The following is a 22,225-nucleotide window of genomic DNA, read 5'->3' as shown; positions in this document are numbered from 1 at the left end:
ATAACGATTGGCTGCTCTGCGCATGCTCGGCTGGCCGACTAGCTTCCCCTCCTTAGGAAGGAAATCACGTGCAAATGAGCTAACAGCGAGCAGCTCATTTGCATGCGATTTCCTTCATGCATGCCCATTTTTTACCAATTCGCTAAGGGATCGGTAAGGGAAGGGCTCTTTCCGTGGAGTTAGTTCATCTGGCTGCAAGTCTCTCATTAAGACACGACAGCAGGAGATGCTGCACTTCAGCACGTCTCTGTCTGCCAAGCAGAAGTGAGGTATTGATTAAGAGCTGTGTTATGAGACAGCGCAGTAGCACTGTTAAAAGCTAAATACAGTGTTCTCATATTCTCTCTCTGTCCGTGCAGTGCAGCGTTTACTGGGCTCCACAGCAAGGGCTGCTTGGGCAAAATTTATGTCACTGATTTTGGCACCTGGGCCAAGCAGCATGAAATGCATCCTCAAGCACAGCTGTGGCGATAGGCAGCGGGGGGGAAAACACCATTTCCTCCCCACCCTTCTCCTTTTCCTGTGCCTCTAGAATATGAAACCCATGGCAAAGTCCGTTCTCACTATGTAGCAGCCGTGTATAAGCAGGTGATACTTCTTCCATGCTTCCTTAAAAGGACTACTCAATTCCTAAGAAGGTCTCGGGATTAACTCTTCCTCAGGCCACTCTGGTACGGCATGCCATGAGCGCAGCTTGACTAATTGTAGCCACCCACTTAGAGTTCAGGCCCACCCAGTAGTAGCACACCTATGATGTGGCTGGCAGGGATTCCCAAGCCCCACCAACTGAAAACTCCCAACAATTGTCCCTCCTGTATATATCTTGTAAATAGCATACTGCTTTGCTTCGGTCCCACAGCCTTCCCTCTGATGTATTCCCACCTATGCGGAAACAGGAAGTTGCATCAGTGGGAAGGTTGTGGGGGGGGGGGGGCAACATGAGCAGTGCTGACAGTGAAAATCTGCTATTTAAAAGGTATGCGGGGGGGGGGGGGGGGGGGGATGGGATGTTTGAGAGACCATATGGCATGCAGGTGAGAGAAGGAGAGACCACATCACCTGTGGGATGGGGCAGGATTCTTCTGGCCACCCATTTTGATCCCAGGCCCACCCAAAATCAGGTGTCTGGCTATGCCCCTGGTAGCAGCAATCTGTACCTTCACTGAGGAAGTGGATTAACAAGATGTGCTATGTCTGTGAAATGGAGCACCAATTATTTTTATTTACTTGGATTTCGCTCACACCTTTTTCAGTAGTAGCTCAAGGTGAGTTACATTCAGGTACTCTGGATATTTCTCTGTCCCAGAAGAGCTCACAATCTAAGTTTGTACCTGAAGCAATGGAGGGTTAAGTGACTTGCCCAAGATCACAAGGGGCAGCAGTGGGATTTGAACCAGCCACCTCTGGATTGCAAGACCGGTGCTCTAACCACTAGGCTACTCCTCCACCAGCAACATTCCATGTAAATGCCTGCCCTTGCAGATCAGCAACGCGGCCACGCAGGCTTCTGTTTCTGTCAGTCTGACATCAGCCTCACAGAAACAGAAGCCTGCGCGGCTGCGTTGGAAGGGCAGGCTTCTACATGGAATGTTACTAGTGGAATAGCAACATTCCATGTAGAATCTCCAATGGTAGCAACATTCCATACATTTATTTAGAGTTTGCTCACACCTTTTTCAGTAGTAGCTCAAGGTGAGTTACATTCAGGTACACTGGATGTTTCTCTGTCCCAGGAGGGCTGACAATCTAAGTTTGTACCTGAGGCAATGGAGGATTAAGTGACTTGCCCAAGATCACAAGGAGCAGCAGCAGGATTTGAACTGGCCACCTCGGGATTGCAAGACCAGTACTCTAACTACTAGGCCACTCCTCCACTCTACTAGGCCACTCCTCCACTAGCAACATACCATCTAGAATCTCAAATAGTTGCAACATTCCAGAATCTCAAAAAGTGGCAACATTCCATGTAGAATCTTCAATAGTAGCAACATTCCATGTATTTATTTATATTTTGCTCACACCTTTTTCAGTAGTAGCTCAAGGTGAATTACATTCAGGTACTCTGGATATTTCTCTGTCCCAGGAGGGCTCACAATCTAAGTTTGTACTTGAGGCAATGGAGGGTTAAGTGACTTGCCCAACATCACAAGGAGCAGCAGTGGGATTTGAACTGCCCACCTCTGGATTGCAAGACTGTTGCTCTAACCACTAGGCCACTCCTCCACTCTTTCACAATTAGCAGAGCGTAGATACCAGAGGCACAAATGGGAAATCATTTTATTTCGCCTTGTTCTGTTTGAATAGTGTTTGATGGGACTGTGATGGATCCTATTTGGGCTGGAGTTTTGCTATACCTCCTTGCTCAGTTGACAGAAGGGGTGGGGATTGGGAGGGGGAAAGGGGGGGTCAACTTTTCTGTATTACAAAATGTTCTTTAAAGTTTTGAAGTTTCATTTAGCCAGATTTCCCAAGTTTGGGCTGGAAGGAAGGAACATTGTTCCGTATGTTTCCTCTTTTTCATTATTATACAATTGCACCGATGTCAGAGGCAAATCGTATCTTTCCTTCTGTGCTTGAACTGTTAATAAGACTTCTTACAAATCAAAAAAAAAAAAAAAAAAAGACACGAGGACTACAAGACCCATAACACATTGCGACTCGAGTTAAAATTAGGACTGGATCCAAAGTTCAGCTGGGATTTGGATTCGTTGCTAGCAGAAGCAGGTACTTACACAGATGGCATGTGCCGGAGACCCGGGTATGCTGGAGCCATGTCGGGAATAAATGCTATCAGATGAGGTTCTTGTGGGCTGGAATAAAAACAAAACAAAAAACACATGGAATAGTGAGACAGTGAATTTCAGCCGGGATTCCGAGAGCACCTAAGAAGGAAATTCTATAAATGGCATACAAAATTCAGCGCTGAATGGCACAGTAGCTTTGGGCATGAGGAGTTACGCCAACTGAAACCAGGTGTAAATCCCAGTACACAAGTTTGGCGCAGATCCCCTGAGTTCTATAACAGTGCGTGCATTTTAAGGGAACGCCCTCGACCCGCCTATGCCCCTCCCGTGACTACGCCCCCTTTTTCAGATCCGTGCCAAAACACTGAGGTGCTATTCTTTAAATGGATGTAATGAACATATCACCAAGAAGCTCCAAACAGCCAGACTCATATTTGGAAAAACGAAATACGAAAGTGCCAAACCCCTAAGAGAAAAACTACACTGGCTCCCACTAAAAGAACGGATTACATTCAAAATCTGCACTCTGGTTCATAAAATCACCTATGGAGAGGCCCCAGTCTATACATCCGACCTAACAGACTTACCACCCAGGAACGCTAAAAGATCAGCACTCACATTCCTGAATCTCCACTATCCTAGCTGCAAAGGGCTAAAATATAAATTAACACATGCATCCAGCTTCCCCTACATCAGCACGCAGCTATGGAATGCACTACCATATGCCGTGAGAAAAATCCGCGACCTAACCAACTTTCGGAGATCACTGAAGACCTACCTGTTCGAAAAGGCATACCACAACGATACAGCCCAACTACCAGACAACGAATCTCAAGCATGAACTAGGTAAAACCCAACTCTCTATACTTGACTACCAAAGTCTACTCTACCACGAATGAACTTTAAAGCAATACCACTCCATACCATCTCTAATTCCGAATATGAACTCTTTATACTTGACTGTTTAATCTACTATGCCAATCAAGTTCTTTAATGTAATACCACTTGTATCTCTCACTCCGGAAATGGCAATCGCCATAACGGAACAATGTAAGCTACATTGAGCATGCAAATAGGTGGGAAAATGTGGGATACAAATGTAACAAATAAATAAATAAGTGTGTGTGTTTTCGCGAGGATCTGCCGTTTCTGCCCTGAATCCTTTAGAACGCCTTTCCAAACTGAAAATTCAGAGCGAACGTAGTGGCTAACATTTGGCACCATATATAGCAATTTCCCCCTAAATGTTCTGCTGCCTTCCAGCCCCCCGGCAGCGCTCTGCTCCTTTCAGCCACGTGGCGGCTGAACTCCTGCACTGATGTCCTGGCCTCCAGATCTTACGGGACCAGAGTGTGAATTCAGGCACTGCAGGGCTGAAGCTCAGGGAGAGCAGTGCAGTGGCCCAATGTAACAGCTGTGGTTTTGTATTTCTTCCTTTTTGCCTGTTCCCCACCCCCAGACTTCCCCCAACCAAAACAACTGATTCATGATGTTGCCTGATACACATATACTCAAGGCCCCAGTCCAGATAGGAAATCCTCTGCAGTTAGCTGGCAGGAAGGTTAATAAAAGAGGTCCTCTGGCTTTTAGAACCTTTTGATCTGTTTATCTTAACATAGGCAGCCGAGACCCCTCGGGCATGCCGGTTTGAGATTACAACAATAACACAATAATAACATGACACATGGTATTTTCTTAAGATGGCACACTTGGCCGCAGCTTTATTTAGAATACAAACATCATACCCTGGGTATACCCAAGCCAATCACATTTCCGTCTTAGTAGCCAACCCAGTCCGCCATCTTTAGCGAGACTGACCAATCGTTAACAGAGCTCCCCGCCATCCAGCAAGGGCGCTCAACCGTAAGCGCAGCTATCCCAGCTGCCTATGCTTACGCCGCCCATCGTAAACCGAGCTCCCCGCCGTCCAGCAAGGGCGCTCAACCGTAAGCGCAGCTATCCCAGCTGTCTATGCTTACGCCGCCAATCGTAAACCGAGCTCCCCGCCGTACAGCAAGGGCGCTCAACCGTAAGCGCAGCTATCCCAGCTGCCTATGCTTACGCCGCCCATCGTAAACCGAGCTCCCCGCCGTCCAGCAAGGGCGCTCAACCGTAAGCGCAGCTATCCCAGCTGCCTATGCTTATGCCGCCCATCGTAAACCGAGCTCCCCGCCGTCCAGCAAGGGCGCTCACCGTAAGTGCAGCTATCCCAGCTGCCTATGCTTACGCCGCCCATCGTAAACCGAGCTCCCCGCCGTCCAGCAAGGGCGCTCAACCGTAAGCACAGCTATCCCAGCTGCCTATGCTTACGCCGCCCATCGTAAACCGAGCTCCCCGCCATCCAGCAAGGGCGCTCAACCGTAAGCGCAGCTATCCCAGCTGCCTATGCTTACGCCGCCAATCATAAACCGAGCTCCCCGCCGTCCAGCAAGGGCGCTCAACCCTAAGCGCAGCTGTCCCAGCTGCCTATGCTTACGCCGCCCATCGTAAACCGAGCTCCCCGCCGTCCAGCAAGGGCGCTCAACCGTAAGCGCAGCTATCCCAGCTGCCTATGCTTACGCCGCCAATCATAAACCGAGCTCCCCGCCGTCCAGCAAGGGCGCTCAACCCTAAGCGCTGCTGTCCCAGCTGCCTATGCTTACGCCGCCCATCGTAAACCGAGCTCCCCGCCGTCCAGCAAGGGCGCTCAACCGTAAGCGCAGCTATCCCAGCTGCCTATGCTTAGGCCGCCCATCGTAAACCGAGCTCCCCGCCGTCCAGCAAGGGCGCTCAACCGTAAGCGCAGCTATCCCAGCTGCCTATGCTTACGCCGCCCATCGTAAACCAAGCTCCCCGCCGTCCAGCAAGGGCGCTCAACCGTAAGCGCAGCTATCCCAGCTGCCTATGCTTACGCCGCCCATCGTAAACCGAGCTCCCCGCCGTCCAGCAAGGGCGCTCAACCCTAAGCGCAGCTGTCCCAGATGCCTATGCTTACGCCGCCCATCGTAAACCGAGCTCCCCGCCGTCCAGCAAGGGCGCTCAACCGTAAGCGCAGCTATCCCAGCTGCCTATGCTTACGCCGCCCATCGTAAACCGAGCTCCCCGCCGTCCAGCAAGGGCGCTCAACCGTAAGCGCAGCTATCCCAGCTGCCTATGCTTACGCCGCCCATCGTAAACCGAGCTCCCCGCCGTCCAGCAAGGGCGCTCAACCGTAAGCACAGCTATCCCAGCTGCCTATGCTTACGCCGCCCATCGTAAACCGAGCTCCCCGCCATCCAGCAAGGGCGCTCAACCGTAAGCGCAGCTATCCCAGCTGCCTATGCTTACGCCGCCAATCATAAACCGAGCTCCCCGCCGTCCAGCAAGGGCGCTCAACCCTAAGCGCAGCTGTCCCAGCTGCCTATGCTTACGCCGCCCATCGTAAAACCGAGCTCCCCGCCGTACAGCAAGGGCGCTCAAACCGTAAGCGCAGCTATCCCAGCTGCCTATGCTTACGCCGCCAATCATAAACCGAGCTCCCCGCCGTCCAGCAGGGGCGCTCAACCGTAAGCGCAGCTATCCCCAGCTGCCTATGCCTTACGCCGCCATCATAAACCGAGCTCCCCGCGTCCAGCCAGGGCGCTCAACCCTAAGCGCAGCTGTCCCAGCTGCCTATGCTTACGCCGCCCATCGTAAACCGAGCTCCCCGCCGTCCAGCAAGGGCGCTCAACCGTAAGCGCAGCTATCCCAGCTGCCTATGCTTACGCCGCCCATCGTAAACCGAGCTCCCCGCCGTCCAGCAAGGGCGCTCAACCGTAAGCGCAGCTATCCAGCTGCCTATGCTTACGCCGCCCATCGTAAACCTGAGCTCCCCGCCGTCCAGCAAGGGCGCTCAACCGTAAGATGCCTATGCTTACGCCGCCCATCGTACACTGAGCTCCCCGCCGTCCAGCAAGGGCGCTCAACCCTAAGCGCAGCTGTCCCAGATGCCTATGCTTACGCCGCCCATCGTAAACCGAGCTCCCCGCCGTCCAGCAAGGGCGCTCAACCGTAAGCGCAGCTATCCCAGCTGCCTATGCTTACGCCGCCCATCGTAAACCGAGCTCCCCGCCGTCCAGCAAGGGCGCTCAACCGTAAGCGCAGCTATCCCAGCTGCCTATGCTTACGCCGCCCATCGGAAACCGAGCTCCCCGCCGTCCAGCAAGGGCGCTCAACCGTAAGCGCAGCTATCCCAGCTGCCTATGCTTACGCCGCCCATCGTAAACCGAGCTCCCCGCCAGTCCAGCAAGGGCGCTCAACCGTAAGCGCAGCTATCCCAGCTGCCTATGCTTACGCCGCCCATCGTAAAACCGAGCTCCCCGCCGTCCAGCAAGGGCGCTCAACCGTAAGCGCAGCTATCCCAGCTGCCTATGCTTACGCCGCCCATCGTAAACCGAGCTCCCCGCCGTCCAGCAAGGGCGCTCAACCCTAAGCGCAGCTATCCCAGCTGCCTATGCTTACGCCGCCCATCGTAAACCGAGCTCCCCGCCGTCCAGCAAGGGCGCTCAACCGTAAGCGCAGCTATCCCAGCTGCCTATGCTTACGCCGCCCATCGTAAACCGAGCTCCCCGCCGTCCAGCAAGGGCGCTCAACCCTAAGCGCAGCTATCCCAGCTGCCTATGCTTACGCCGCCCATCGTAAACCGAGCTCCCCGCCGTCTAGCAAGGGCGCTCAACCGTAAGCGCAGCTATCCCAGCTGCCTATGCTTACACCGCCCATCGTAAACCGAGCTCCCCGCCGTCCAGCAAGGGCGCTCAACCCTAAGCGCAGCTATCCCAGCTGCCTATGCTTACGCCGCCCATCGTAAACCGAGCTCCCCGCCGTCCAGCAAGGGCGCTCAACCGTAAGCGCAGCTATCCCAGCTGCCTATGCTTACGCCGCCCATCGTAAACCGAGCTCCCCGCCGTCCAGCAAGGGCGCTCAACCGTAAGCGCAGCTATCCCAGCTGCCTATGCTTACGCCGCCCATCGTAAACCGAGCTCCCCGCCGTCCAGCAAGGGCGCTCAACCGTAAGCGCAGCTATCCCAGCTGCCTATGCTTACACCGCCCATCGTAAACCGAGCTCCCCGCCGTCCAGCAAGGGCGCTCAACCGTAAGCGCAGCTATCCCAGCTGCCTAGCTTACACCATCAGGCTTGGGTACCCCGCCAAAGCTGCGACAGAATATATACATGAACATATCCACATTAAATCGGGCGGGTGGGGCTGGGTGCATGCTGATGCCTGAACGCCAGAAGAGGACGTCCGGGCTCCGCTCTGGGGGTTTTAAGCCCCAAGGTAGACCCTCCTTTTCCAGCGGGGTGCTACTGAGGGGCGGGAACGTGCCCTCCGTGCCTCGCCCACACCTCGCTGGCATCGGCACGCAGGCCCATCGGGGCACAGCGCCATGTTATTGTCGGCTCCGTGCACCCGATGGGGCACTGCGCCTTGTCTTTACTGCCTCCATAAAACACTTGTTTTAATGAGATTCACCAGACCAGCCTGCAAAACTCTTTGCTGAAGGACTCCACTGTTCTCCCAGAACTAATAAAGACCCTGTCCAGTACCATGACCAAAGATACCAACTCCGCTGTTTTCCCGCACAATGGGGCTGCTTTAATATTTATCTTTATTTATTTTGTAGCATTTGCACCCCACATTTTCCCACCAATTTGCAGCCTCAATGTGGCTTACATTTGCCGTAATGGCGATTGCCATTTCCGGGTAACAGAGTTACAAATGGTATAGCGTTAAGGTGCATACATACATGATGACATTCACGGAACAGATCATGGTATGTTTACATACCATGTGCATAATAAGTTGTCTGTGGGTGCTTTTTGAACAGTCGTGAGTTGCATCTTTTTGGGCTGTTTCCGTCCCCATCTCCTATTGGTCAAATTTGGTGTTGGAATGAGGCTTGGTGCATCTCAAGCCTCATTCTGGCTCCACGTTTGACCAATAGGAGGGTGAGGTGGGTGATGAGGTCATCAGCTGATGACTCATCATCAGCCCTGTGAGAGGCGGCAGCACCGGAGAGCCGAGCGGTGGCCACGTGGGATTGGAGCAAGAGAAGAGCAGAGGCCGGGTTCATGAACACCCTTCCCATAAGCTGTTTTAATGTTCTACTTCACTGAGCATTAAAAACCCAGGAAACCAGAGGTTACCTATTACTTCACCTGCCCAACTGCAAAAATGTACTATACAAGCCCACCTACACAGCGGGATTTAGCTGCCTGGGCTCAAAATGGTGGAGCTAAATTCCCATAGTCATACGAAGCATCACGAACTATGTCCAGTTCGGAAAAGACCTAAAGACCTACCACTTCAGGAAATTCTATGAGTAAAATATGCACTAATCATTCTGGAACAACAATACACAACACAACCTCTAACTGTAACACATAAAATGAACTAATTTATTTGTTACATTTGTATCCCACATTTTCCCACCTATTTGTAGGCTCAATGTGGCTTACATAGTACCGGAGAGGCCTTTGCAGGCTCCGGTGTGAACAAATACAGGGCGATGTTGTGGTAAGATCAAGTTCATGTGGCACAGCCACATTAGGGAATCGGAGAGCGGAAGAGTTGTGTTATGTCCATTACGTGCTTTAGTTTGGTTGTGTTGCAGAGATCAGGCATTTAAGTTGGATGGGTAGGGTATGCCTTTTTAAACAGGTTGGTTTTTAGTGATTTCCGGAAGTTTAGGTGGTCGTACGTCGTTTTCAAGGCTTTTGGTAATGCGTTCCACAGTTGTGTGCTTATGTAGGAAAAACTAGATGCGTAAGTTGTTTTGTATTTTAGTCCTTCGCAGCTTGGGTAGTGCAGATTTAGATAAGATCGTCTTGATTCGGATGTATTTCTAATTGGTAAGTCGATTGGTAAGTAAGAGAAATCTTCTCAAGAAACCCAGGGGCCCTTTTACAGAGCGGCAGTAAGCCCAATGCAGGCTTACCGTTCTCTCTTCCGGGACTACTGCCGGACCAACGGGTGATGGTAAGGGCTCCCCATTGCATGGCCACACTGTAAGAGTGCATGCTTGGGATCTTTTTAACTACTGCAGTAAAAAGGGCTGTTAGCACAGGGCCCTTTTTCCCGCGGCTTGGTAAAAGTACCCCCCAATGACTATTCCATAAGCACTAATCGTTATCTTGCTAACCACCGATAAAGCATAGCATCATAACAACCTTGCAAATGTAATTGAATCGATGTAATCTCTAACAACTGTTAAATGGAAGCCACACTGGACCGAAACTCGTTTTGGGATAATTGTGGGATACAAGTATGAATACATAATTAAAAGAAATCATTTTAAGTAATCCAAAATAGGATGAACCCTCTACCTCCCCTTCCCCCCACCACAAAAAAGTCATACAATTGATGCTTCTCCCTAAATATCCATCTGTGACCACGATGAGCATGCGTAACTCTCCACATGCCGCGAACCCTGGACTTCTGAGCCAGTGTAGAGGTTATGGACACAGACAGCCCTGCTGAGGTTCAATTTAGGAGAGGTTTTGGTGGGGAATGTACACAGGGATATTTAACCGCAATACTTCTCTGAGCTGGTGCAGAACTGGTAGAAGTGAATCAATTTTTCACTCAGACTAGTCAACAAATGGGTACTGAATTCATGTAAAGTATTGGGGGAATAGAAGATCCAGGTGGGTAAGAGTAATTCAGGGACCCTAGCAGATCTTCTGCAATCCTACCTTGAATAAGAGTGTTCTTGAAAGGTTGGGTGCATCTATTTTGTAGCAGAAGACTTTGTCTTTGATGTAGGGAGATGTGCTAAGATCACAACCCTCCATTGCCCGCAGCATTGAGCCTGCCATGAGTGGGAGAGCACGAGGTACAAATGTAACAAAACAAACCCGAAAGGGATGGCCTTAGGGAAGTACAACCATGGCAATCACCTGAGGCCTATATGCTGGTGGGGGGGGGGGGGGGGAACGCAAGCCTCCCAAAGCTGAAGGAGGTACAGTCTGCTTACAGGCTTTGGGACCCCCCCCCCCCAATCTCTGCTTTGGCCCCAAGCATGTCTAACAGCTGCCCTGCGCTGTGACTCTGCTGAAAGGAGAAACAGATTCCCTACAGCATCGGAGACTTAACATTCAAGGCAAGACGGCTGGAGATCCATGTGGGCCTACAACCAGACGTACAGGAGATTCGTCTCCCTCCTGCTACATGAACACTGCTGCAAATGATCAAAGCCATGTGCTAAAAATGAAGACTATGAGAGCAGCACCCTGAGGTGGGAAATAGACACGACTGCAGAGCAGATGAGAAATAAGACCTAAGACCGTCAGCAGTTTCCAGTGCCAAACGGCAAAGCTCAGTTTGGTCCCTAAATCAGGTTTCCAGTTGTTTGCCCTGGCAGCAGACAGGCTAATTACTCTATCTGTATGTTCCATCTTTGCTTACATCCTTATGCTGTCTATTAAAATGTTTGATTGTGTGTTGCGTTGACATTGTAAGTAGTATACTATCCACCTTATAATTGAAAGAGAAAAACGCCTAGATTTCGACCCAAATCGGGAGATAGACGTTTATCTCACAAAAACGAATAAATCGGTATAATGGAAAGCCGATTTTGGACGTTTTCAACTGCACTCCACCGCGGAAGCTTACAAAGTTGACGGGGGCGTGTCGGAGGCGTGGCGAAGGTGGAACTGGGGCGTGGTTATCGGCCAAGGAGAGATGGACGCCTTTCGCCGATAATGGAAAAAAAGTATGCGTTTGTAGCTAGAGTTTAGGGCACTTTTCCTGGACCCTGTTTTTTCACGAATAAGGCCCCAAAAAGTGCCCTAAATGACCAGATTACCCCCAGAGGGAATCGGGGATGACCTCCCCTGACTCCCCCAGTGGTCACTAACCCCCTTCCACCACAAAACATGATGTTTCACAACTTTTTATTTTCACCCTCAAATGTCATACCCACCTCCCTGGCAGCAGTATGCAGGTCCCTGGAGCAGTTGTTAGGGGGTGCAGTGGACTTCAGGCAGGTGGACCCAGGCCCATCCTCCCCCTACCTGTTACAATTGTGCTGCTTAATGCTTAGTCGTCCAACCCCCCCCCCCCAAACCCACTGTACCCACATGTAGGTGCCCCCCTTCACCCCTTAGGGCTATAGTAATGGTGTAGACTTGTGGGCAGTGGGTTTTGAGGGGGATTTGGGGGGCTCAACACACAAGGGAAGGGTGCTATGCACCTGGGAGCTCTTTTACCTTTTTTTTGGTTTTTGTAAAAGTGCCCCCTAGGGTGCCCGATTGGTGTCCTGGCATGTGAGGGGGACCAGTGCACTACAAATCCTGGCCCCTCCCACGAACAAATGCCTTGGATTTATTCGTTTTTGAGCTGGGCGCTTTCATTTTCCATTATCACTGAAAAACAAAAACGCCCAGCTCACAAATTGTCGAATAAAACATGGACGTCTATTTTTTTCCGAAAATACGGTTCGGTCCGCCCCTTCACGGACCCGTTCTCGGAGATAAACGCCCATGGAGATAGACGTTTTCGTTCAATTATGCCCCTCCACGCCATACTTTGTATTGTTGTTTGAATATTTCTACTGCTGTAATTATCTTACGTTAGACTTATTCTTGCTGCACATCGCCGCGAGGTAATTCCTTCAAAAAGGCTGTAAATAAATCCTAACAAATAAGTGCAAAATTCCAGTTTCTGTAGGGACGGCTGGGCGAAAAACTTTTCTGACAGTTGTAATGGGACTTACAAGCATCTGGTACTGGGTAATTTATTGAATACATGTAGGAGAATACAAACAACATGAGCAGGGCCACATACAATGAATTTTCTCAATATTGGGGGTGCTCAAGCACCCACAGCACCCACAGAGTCGGCTCCTATGAGGGCCAGTGTTAGGTGGGTGCAAACAGGCGATCGCCCTGTGCCTCTGGGGGGGGGGGGGGGGGAGCAGGAGTCTGCCTGAAGCTGAAGGAGATACAGCTTGCTGTCGGGCTTTGGAGACCCCTCCGAAATTTCTGCCCGGGCCCAAGCAAGTTTTAGTTTAAATCTTCTCCTTTACAGCTAAGTTCAAACTGTAATCACAAACCCAAACTAGGTCCCTGCAAACCATGATTCCATGCTAATACGGTTAAAGAGCTTTTACAGGACATGAACGTCAAGAGAGGGGAGTTACTGTACTTTCATACGAACACATAACCGTACCTGTCTTTGCTTTGGGCAGCAGATCACCAGAGAAGGTGGTAACAGCTACGGAAAAAGGAAGAGCAGTTCAGTCAACAGACAGAAGAGGTACCACAGCAGTGCTGCTTAGTGAACTCTAACCACGCGTGACAGGTGAGGCACACAGCACATGCTACAGGTTACGGCTAAGCTGCAAAACATTAGTTACCTGTGATGGACGCACAGGAACTTAAGCAAGCTGAGACAGTCAAACCGTAATAATCAACTTCGCCAGTGGATTCATAAAATACAGTTGTTTGGCCTGAAGGGGAAAATTAAAGGATGTTCACCTGTCCTCGGTCCACACCCATGCCCCGAGGGGCAGAATCTAGGCACACCCCCTGCTTTACCAATCCAGAACGAAGAGGTTTCTCCGGCAAACGCTCACCTGGGCATAGACACCAGTCCCACTTGTCGGTCAGGTTCTGCTAGGAATACGTTTCTCACCCTAGCCTTGGCTCAATGCCTTGGCACCTGCAGTCACCAGCCTACAAACCCACTAGAATTAATATTTCCACACTAACATCTCACATCTCTCAAGTAAAGCATCCAAATAAGACAGCGAATGTAAATTCTCAAATTGGACATATTCCAAACACTAAAATGAAAATGAAATGATTTTTTTTCTACCTTTGTTGTCTGGTGACTTCGTTTTTCTGATCATGTTGGTCCCAGTCTCCAATTCTGCTGCTCTCTATCTGTTCCCTTAACTCCATTTCCAGGGCTTCCATTCTATTTATTTCTTTTCTTTCCTCCTTTCTTCATTTCTTGCTGTACATCCATAGGTAAAAGCTGGGTCCTCTGCAGACTTGACTGGAGGAGGTACAGAGTGAATCCAGTTTTTGCCTATTTTCTCCATCCATGTGCAGTTTTTCTCCTCTTTTCCCTTTCCCTCATCTCCGTCAGTATGCATCTCCTTCCTATTCTTCCCTCTCCTCCATCCATATGCATCTCCTGTCCTTCCTCTCTCTTCCCTCTTATCCATCCATGTCCAGCATTTCTCCTCTCTCCTCTCCTCCATTCATGTTCATCTCACTTCCTTTCTCTTCCCTCCCTTCCATCCATGTCCAAAATTTCTCCAGAATTTCTCATCTCCCCTAAATCCATGTGCATCTCCTACTCTGTCTTCCCACCCCTCCATCCATGTACAGCATTTCTCCTCTCCCCCTCTCCTCCATCCATGTTCATCTCACTTCCTCTCTCTTCCATCCCCTCCATCCATGTCCAGCATTTCAACTCTCCCCCCTCCCCACCATCCATGTGCATCTCCTTCCTCTGTCTTCCACTCTCCTCCATCCAAGTCCAGCATTTCTCCTCCCTCCCTTCCCATCCATCCGTGTGCATCTCCTTCCTCTGTCTGTCCTTCTCTCCAACATTTCTCTTCCCTGCCCTCCACTCCATCCATTTCCAGCATTACTCCTCGCTCCCCTCCCATCCATCCATGTGCATCTCCTTCCTGTCTTCCCTCTCCTCCATCCATGTCCAGCATTTCTCCTGCCCTCCCCTCCATCCATCCCTGTCCAGCAATTCTCCTCTCTCCCCTGCCCCTCCCCTCCCACCCATGTCCAGCAATTCTCCTTTGCACCTATTCTTCCCTCCTATCCATGTCCAGCGATTCTCCACTCTCCCCTGCCCACCCCTCCCATCCATGTCCAGCGATTCTCCTCTCCTCTCCCCTGCCCTCCCATCTCATCCATGTCCAGCATCTCTCCTCTCTTCCCTCCATCCATGTGCATCTCCTTCCTGTCTTCCCTCTCCTCCATCCATGTCCAAACATTTCTCCTGCCCTCCCCTCCATCCATCCATGCCCAGCAACTTTCTTCTCTCCCCTGCCCTTCCATCCCATCCCATGTCCAGGATTCTCCTCTGCCCTCCCCTCCCATCCATGTTCAGCGATTATCCTCTCTCCCCTGCCCTCCCCTCCATGTCTAGTGATTCTCCTTTGCCCCCATCCTTCCCTCCCATCCATGTTCACTGATTCTCTGCCCTCCCCTCCATGTCCAGCGATTCTCCTTTCCCCCTATCCTCCCCCTCCCTTCCATGTCCAGTGACTTGCCCCAGCCTCCACCTGCCCTCCCCCCCGAGATCATTCCAACCCAATCCCCACCTGCCCGCCCTCAGCTCACCAACTTTCCATTCTGCCCCCTGCAAATCTAATATTTACCAAAGTCACAGCGTGAACTGGCGGTAGTGAAACCAGCAAGCAGGCAGGCTCGCCTCCTCATCACTTCCCTGCCCTCTCTCAGCACAGCGTCCCTCCTTCGTCGCTTTCCTGCCCTCTCTCAGCACAGCGCCGCGCCTTCGTCGCTTCCCTGCCCTATCAGCACAGCGTCCCGCCTTCCTCTGATGTAATTTCCTTTCCATGAGGGCTTGAAGGAAGAAGAAATATGAGGAACTAGAGAGAGACCAGGATGCCCTGATGTCTGAGTGTCCGTGGATAGAGATGTGATCTGAGAACTGTGATTCTGATAAACAGAGTAATTCTTTGAACCTGTTTTTCCAGATCTCGAGAGTTCAGAATATCTTCCTGATGGATTTCTTTTTGGAAGAGGAGTGTGCAACTAGAGTTCTGAAGCCTGCCAGCTAGAGGCAGTCTTGGGGCTGTGCCTCCCCTCCCCCATCCATCAGGATCCCCTTTATTTTATATAGTAACTCTGCGGACTGGTTCAAGCACCCCACCCCCTGGACAGCCACAGGTTGATCAAATGCGCATCAGTGCCTTGAGATGTGAAATCACATGGAATTAAAAGTGAAGGTGTGCATCATTGTGCAGAAGTGTGATCCTCAGGTGCTTGTGAAAGTCAGCTGTGCAGGACAAGGAGGAGCAGTAATGGCCATTACACAGGGACGGGATCAGCGCTCACAAGCAGCACATTCCACATGGCCCAAACTCAATGGCAAACCTCTGGAGAACGCGGTGGGCGCAGAATCAGGCTTTTGGGGTACCGGAAACAAGGTGAAGGACGCTGTGACCAGAAAACAGATAAAGTGATGGCACCAGATACTGTATTTCCACTCCATACAGTCAGAGGAACATCCCTGAAAGTCCATAATGCAGAAGCCCTCCACATAAGCTGTCAGTCCTCAAGTAAACAGAAAAAAAAGAAAGCAAAGAAAAGAAGATAACTTTTTTATTGGACTAAATACATTTTTTGATTAGCTTTCAAAGGGACACCAGATATTACCTTCAAAAGCTAATCAAAAAAATGCATTAAATTAGTCCAATAAAAAAAAGTTATCTTATTTCCTTTACTTTGTTTTATTTCTATTTATTACCTTTAAAAGTGGACTAACACAGCTACCACACCACCCTGTTTACATATGTATGTATGTATTTAAAACTTTGGTATATGCTGTATCGCCCCAGGCACTCAGGGAATAGTACAGCATAATTCATAACAAGAGAACACAAACGTCACATAACATGTTTAAAAACAAAATCACAGACAATAATAAAATCAGCAAATATAGTAAAATAATACTAATATAAAATCTTCCAGGCTAGACGTGCTGACGCTTGCCTTGTAGCGAGCACAGGGAGTCCAGGAGGGTGAAAGTAAACCGGGTTGTCCTCATGGGAATTGTTCCATCCTCCCTGTGCTAGCAGGGAAATCGTCTGCGGCCCTCACCCTGAGATGATGATAAATAATCTCTACAAAAGATCGGTCCTGAAACCCAGACACAAACCCTGAAATGCATTTTCCTGTGGCAACAGCGATGACAGGCTTGCCAACTTGTGAAAGTGTTTCTAACTGACAGTCTGCCAGATTTTTACTGACAGCCCAACTTTTCTACAGACACACATTTTACGGTGTACATTTTCCGCACAGCTGGACTTACTTTGCTGAGATTACCCCTTTGTGCACAGTGATATAGATTCCAGCTTGGCACTGGAGACATGGGCCCCCACCGCCGTGATGATTTTACTGGCTTGAAACAAATTTTACAAATCTGTCTATTTTTTACTGTCAGTAAATTTACTGAGACAGCTGGCAAAAAAAAAAAAAAATCAAACTGCTGCCAAAACCTGGAAAATCCTCATGGATTTCTCTCTTTTATTTTGCAATTGTATGCCAGGTAAGCTTCACACGGAGACTTGGCAAAAGATGACCACCAGAATGTTCTGGCAGGACTTCACTCAGCATTTACTGCGAATCCGAAATCACGTTCTTAATCTTGATTTCTGGGGCTAGTAACAGGTGCCTCTCTTGCTGGTTAGAGATGGTGATTTACAGCCAGCCTGGTCATCAGCTCCCTGGACTGGTCAAGGCTGGGGATGCTTCATTCATAGCCACAGTGGAGAAGAGATGGAGAGGGAGGGAGGCAGCCTCAGGCCTCAGCCATCTTTAAATAATAACTCCAGGGCCGAGCAGTCATCATGGGGAAAAAGTCTGTATTATCTGTTTGGCTGTTAGCAGACCAGCCTACGCTGCAGATGTGGCGGCGCAATAGAACGGAAAGATGTGGTAGACCTGGTCTCGCAGAGAGGAGACCGCTTGTTTCAATGTTGGTCCCCCTTCTGGGATACCCTAACGCCGACAGCCCGCAGCTGGATTCTGAATGGGTAGCGTTCACAAGGGAGGGTTGGGGAAGGGAGGGTATGGGGCAGGGAGGGTTAAGAGTAGTAGGTTGAAGGATTAGGGGATGTTATAACAAAAGAAAATGTTGGAAACTGTTACAAGTGATCATTGTTCATTGTAATTCTCTCTTGTATAAATAAAGATTTAAAAAAAAAATACTAACTCCAGATATTAGGGTCCACATAAGCCAGCCCCTATGGAGAGGAGGGGAAGGGGAGAGTAGTATCAAGCCTCATTCATCATTACATAGTAACATAGTAGATGACGGCAGAAAAGACCTGCACGGTCCATCCAGTCTGCCCAACAAGACAAGTCATATGTGCTACTTTTTGTGTATACCCTACTTTGATTTGTACCTATGCTCTTCAGGGCACAGACCGTTACTACAGTAACGCAACAGGTGATAGCAGATAAAACCCCGTCTGCCCTACAAGATAAACTCATAGCATATGGTATGCGTGCATACCTGATCTTGATCTGTCCTTGCCATTTTCAGGGCACAAACAGTAGAAGTCTGCCCAGCACTGGCCTTATCCCTCAACTACTAGAGTTGCCATCAAAACCCCATAACTACTCATCCAGATCTGTCTAGCCATCATCGGGGCATTAAATTGTGACTCTTAGTATTAGGGTCCTTGTAAGTCAGGTTCTGGAGGGAGCAATGGTTCGTGGCCTCTGGCTTCAAGACTGCCACTAGTATAGGTAGACTTGGCTGAGAGGAGATATAAAATTAGGAAAGTCCCCACCTCAGGTAGCTGTGAATAAAGACTTACGCCGCTGTAGCCCAGCCTGGACCAGGTCCGATTCATATTTAGGACTCAATGTTCCAGGCAGGAGAGGAGAAGCAAACCCAGATATTCAGTAGCACTTAAATGGATACTGCCTCGGCACCATCCAGGTGGTTTACGAGCTTGTCTTCATCAAGGACGCTCTTTTTCAGTAGGGGGTACAACACAGTCCTTTTTAGTGTCAATGGCAGCTGCCCTTCGACAAGAGAGGAGTTAACTTCTGTGGCCCATTCAATGAGGCCTCAAGCTATACTGTCTTTGCTGGGCAGGGATCAAGAGGACAGGACGTTGGTTATAGGCCTTTCAAGAATTTTTTCAAGAGCCCCCTCTGTTTCATGATTGAATGAGTTCCAGATGGCTGTGGGGGGGGGGGGGGGGGGGTGAGTGTTGTCATTAGCTGGTGGGATGCTCAGTAGAACTACCTGTAGGTCATGATGGAGACCTTTAATTTTGTTAGCAATGTATGCAGTGGCATACCCACAGGTGGGCCGGGGCCCACCCACATAGGGCTCAGGCCCACCCAACAGTAGTATACATTTAGCGGTAGCTGGTGGGGATCCCAATCTCTACCAGCTGAAGACTTCCCCCTGATGGTAACAAACATGCTGCTCTCCATGATACTGGCACCTACGCATGCTCAGTTTTCAGCGCATGTCTGCTGCAGACTGCCAAGGTGGAGAGAAGCATTTTTCCACCAGCTGAGACATTTTTTTGGTGCGGTGGAGAACACTTGGTGCCCACCCACTTCTTGCCTAGGCCCACCCAAAATCTGCTGTCTGGCTACGCCCCTGAATGTATGTGGTAAAATCATTGCTGGTTGGTTGTGACTGGGAAAGCTGGTTCTGTTGTCGGGGTTGCAGTAGATGGTTTACTATTCTGAGTAGCTGACTGGTTGAGCCATGCGTTTCCTACAGTTGAGCCTGTCTTCGTCTAGGTGAAACTCCCCATCATTTTCTTTCAGATTTACATCTTTGATGCTTAAGGACCCTAGTCCTGGGGAGAACCACAGGGACTATTTGTGTCTGGTGCCTGAGACCCTTTTTGTGGGGGTGTTTTTCTAAGGCCATCACTCATAGTAACATAGTAGATGACGGCAGAAAAAGACCTGCACGGTCCATCTAGTCTGCCCACGATAAACTCATATGTGTATACCTTACCTTGATTTGTACCTGTCTTTTTCAGGGCACAGACCGTATAAGTCTGTCCAGCAGTATTTCCCGCCTCCCAACCACCAGTCCCGCCTCCCATCACCGGCTCTGGCACAGACCCCGTATAAGTCTGCCCTCCCCTATCCTAGCCTCTCAACCACCAACCCCTCTTCCCCCCGCCACCCAATTTCAGCTAAGCTTCTGTGGATCCATTCCTTCATGAGTGCATCCCAAATGTCAACATGTTCTGACACTGTAGTCGTCTTTTCATCCACATAGGAGTGCTTTTACTCAAGTTTTGAAGCGGTTCACACCGGCCTCGAGGAGCCCAGTGTAGGCCATCTTTATGCATTGAATACCTTGTTCCAAGGTGTATTACTAGTTCCTAATATAAGAATTGATCATGACCCTGATGCAGGCAGTCCAGCTGCCGAAACACGTTGGCGATGACTGAAACATCCGTTTGGTAGGACAGTACATAATACACCTTGTTTCTAAAGATTGCTTCTTCATTTTCCTTGTTTGTTTGCCACTACTTGGCTCTTCTGGTTGCTTTCTTCCTAACATTTGGACTTCTGCTGCGGCTTTTTTGTGCCTCTTTGTATTTCTGTGCCTCTATTCAAAATTTTATTGGAAAATGATCTGTCCATGATAGGGGTATTATCTTGACACCACCAGCCTTGTGTTCAAAGATGTTGACCCCTTTGTAAAACACCCTGTCTAGCACTGGGCCTTTCTCGTGGGTTGGAAATTTGATCAACTGTATCCTAGAGCTGCCATCTTATTAAGGAAAGCAGCGTAGCTGCCGAGAGGGGGGGGGCAGCACCGCAGTCCCACCTGCCCTCCGTCATCAACCGTCTGCCCCTGCATTGAAATCGCAGTCTCACCTCCGTGAAAGCAGCGCTGCAGGGACCAGAACGCCTCCCTTCGGCCCTCCTTCCCTCCCTGTGTTCCGCCCTCGTCTGACGGAACTTCCGCGAGGGCGGGGCACAAGGAGGGAAGGAGGGCCGAAGGGAGGCGTTCTGCTCCCTGCAGCGCTGCTTTCACGGAGGTGAGACTGCGATTTCAATGCAGGTGGCCCGGCCCGGTGGCGGATGGTCGGGGGGAGTGGCGGTGACCTCGGGGTGGGGTGGAGGGGGTAGCAGTGGCGGCAACCTCGGGGGGGGGGGAGAGGGGGAGCAGTGGTTGCGGCGATCTCAGGAGGGAGCAGTGGCAACCTGGGGGGGTGGAAGGGGGAGCAGCAGCAGCGACCTCAGGGGGCGGGGCAGCGAGGGCGGCAGGGGCGGGGCCCCGGGGGCGGCCTTGCCCCGGGCCCGGCCCAGTCTCTCAGCGGCCCTGGTCACCAGACTGAGGAGTTCTTGCACATTAGATGTGTTATTGCAAGGTGCTCTATAGATAGGGTTACCATATGTCCGGATTTACCCAGACATGTCCTCTTTTTGAGGACATGCTCGGGCGTCCAGACGGGTTTTGCCAGTCCGCCCATTTGTCCGGATTTCTGGACAAACGGGCGGCGGGCCTATCCTAGCCTCCCCTTACTTACTATGTACTGCCCTTGCCCTGCATTCTGTTGCTATGACAATCTCGGGATTCAAAATGGCCGCCGAGAGTTGAAGCGGCCTCGCGAGACTTCAACTCTCGGCGGCCGTTTTGAATCCCGAGACCATCACAGCAACAGGATGCAGGGCAAGAACAGAGCTCCGGGCAGGAAAGAGGGGGCTCTTTCCTGCCCCGAAGAGGTCACTAGACCACCAGGGCAGTAGATAGTAAGTAAGAGGAGGGGAGGTGACCCGGGGGAGGGGAGGTGATGGGGGGGGGGCAGGGGAGGGGAATATGTGACAGGGGGTGGGGCAAGGATGAGAAAGGGGCAGGGCAGGGGGCGGGACATATGTCCTCTTTTTGAGAGGACAAAATATGGTAACCCTATCTATAGACCATGAGTAGCCATAATGGTTCTTTATCTCCCAGCTGGATTAAGAGGCATTCTGAGAGAGGATCCTCCTGATCTGATTTCCAGTGGAGGGGAGCGTGTCTCTGCTCCGATGGTGTAAATCTTTCGCTCTGGGTCTTTCTCTTATGGACAGAGAGAGAACTCTAATCTGAGTTCCAGTGGAGTGGAGATGTCTCTGCTCTCAGAGTGTAAATCTCTCACAATGGGCCTGTTTCTTAGGGGACAGAGGATCTTAGTCAGGAGAGAACAGAGTGCTATGCAGGGATATGGAGAAGTTTGTGTCAGGTGCCTTTCCAGAGGCACCCAGCTGTGAGGAAGGTGGTAGGCAAAAAGGTAAAAACTACAGTGGGGGAAATAAGTATTTGATCCCTTGCTGATTTTGTAAGTTTGCCCACTGACAAAGACATGAGCAGCCCATAATTGAAGGGTAGGTTATTGGTAACAGTGAGAGATAGCACATCACAAATTAAATCCGGAAAATCACATTGTGGAAAGTATATGAATTTATTTGCATTCTGCAGAGGGAAATAAGTATTTGATCCCCCACCAACCAGTAAGAGATCTGGCCCCTACAGACCAGGTAGATGCTCCAAATCAACTCGTTACCTGCATGACAGACAGCTGTCGGCAATGGTCACCTGTATGAAAGACACCTGTCCACAGACTCAGTGAATCAGTCAGACTCTAACCTCTACAAAATGGCCAAGAGCAAGGAGCTGTCTAAGGATGTCAGGGACAAGATCATACACCTGCACAAGGCTGGAATGGGCTACAAAACCATCAGTAAGACGCTGGGCGAGAAGGAGACAACTGTTGGTGCCATAGTAAGA

General features: G+C 50.3%; 1 protein-coding gene across 17 annotated transcripts in view; it reads right to left on the bottom strand.

The window, feature by feature from the left end:
- LOC115469908 (actin-binding LIM protein 1-like) overlaps positions 1-22,225 on the bottom strand; it is a 238,620-nt gene that overhangs the window by 79,311 nt on the left and 137,084 nt on the right. For 7 of the 17 annotated variants that reach the window (XM_030202674.1, XM_030202680.1, XM_030202679.1 and 4 more), the window contains 3 exons: positions 15,832-15,894; positions 12,911-12,955; positions 2,733-2,810 (listed from right to left, as the gene is read on the bottom strand). The exons of 4 other annotated variants lie outside the window; for them this stretch is intronic. In XM_030202674.1, coding sequence (XP_030058534.1) covers positions 2,733-2,810; positions 12,911-12,955; positions 15,832-15,894 — 186 coding nt within the window. The remainder of the gene's footprint in view (positions 1-2,732; positions 2,811-12,910; positions 12,956-15,831; positions 15,895-22,225) is intronic. 6 more of the 17 variants (XM_030202676.1, XM_030202677.1, XM_030202664.1 and 3 more) reach the window with 2 other exon arrangements.

This window comes from Microcaecilia unicolor, chromosome 5 (assembly GCF_901765095.1).
Source record: "Microcaecilia unicolor chromosome 5, aMicUni1.1, whole genome shotgun sequence".
Classification (NCBI taxonomy): domain Eukaryota; kingdom Metazoa; phylum Chordata; class Amphibia; order Gymnophiona; family Siphonopidae; genus Microcaecilia; species Microcaecilia unicolor.
Note: the sequence above shows the minus strand (reverse complement) of the source record. Positions and strands in the feature narration are given on the sequence as shown.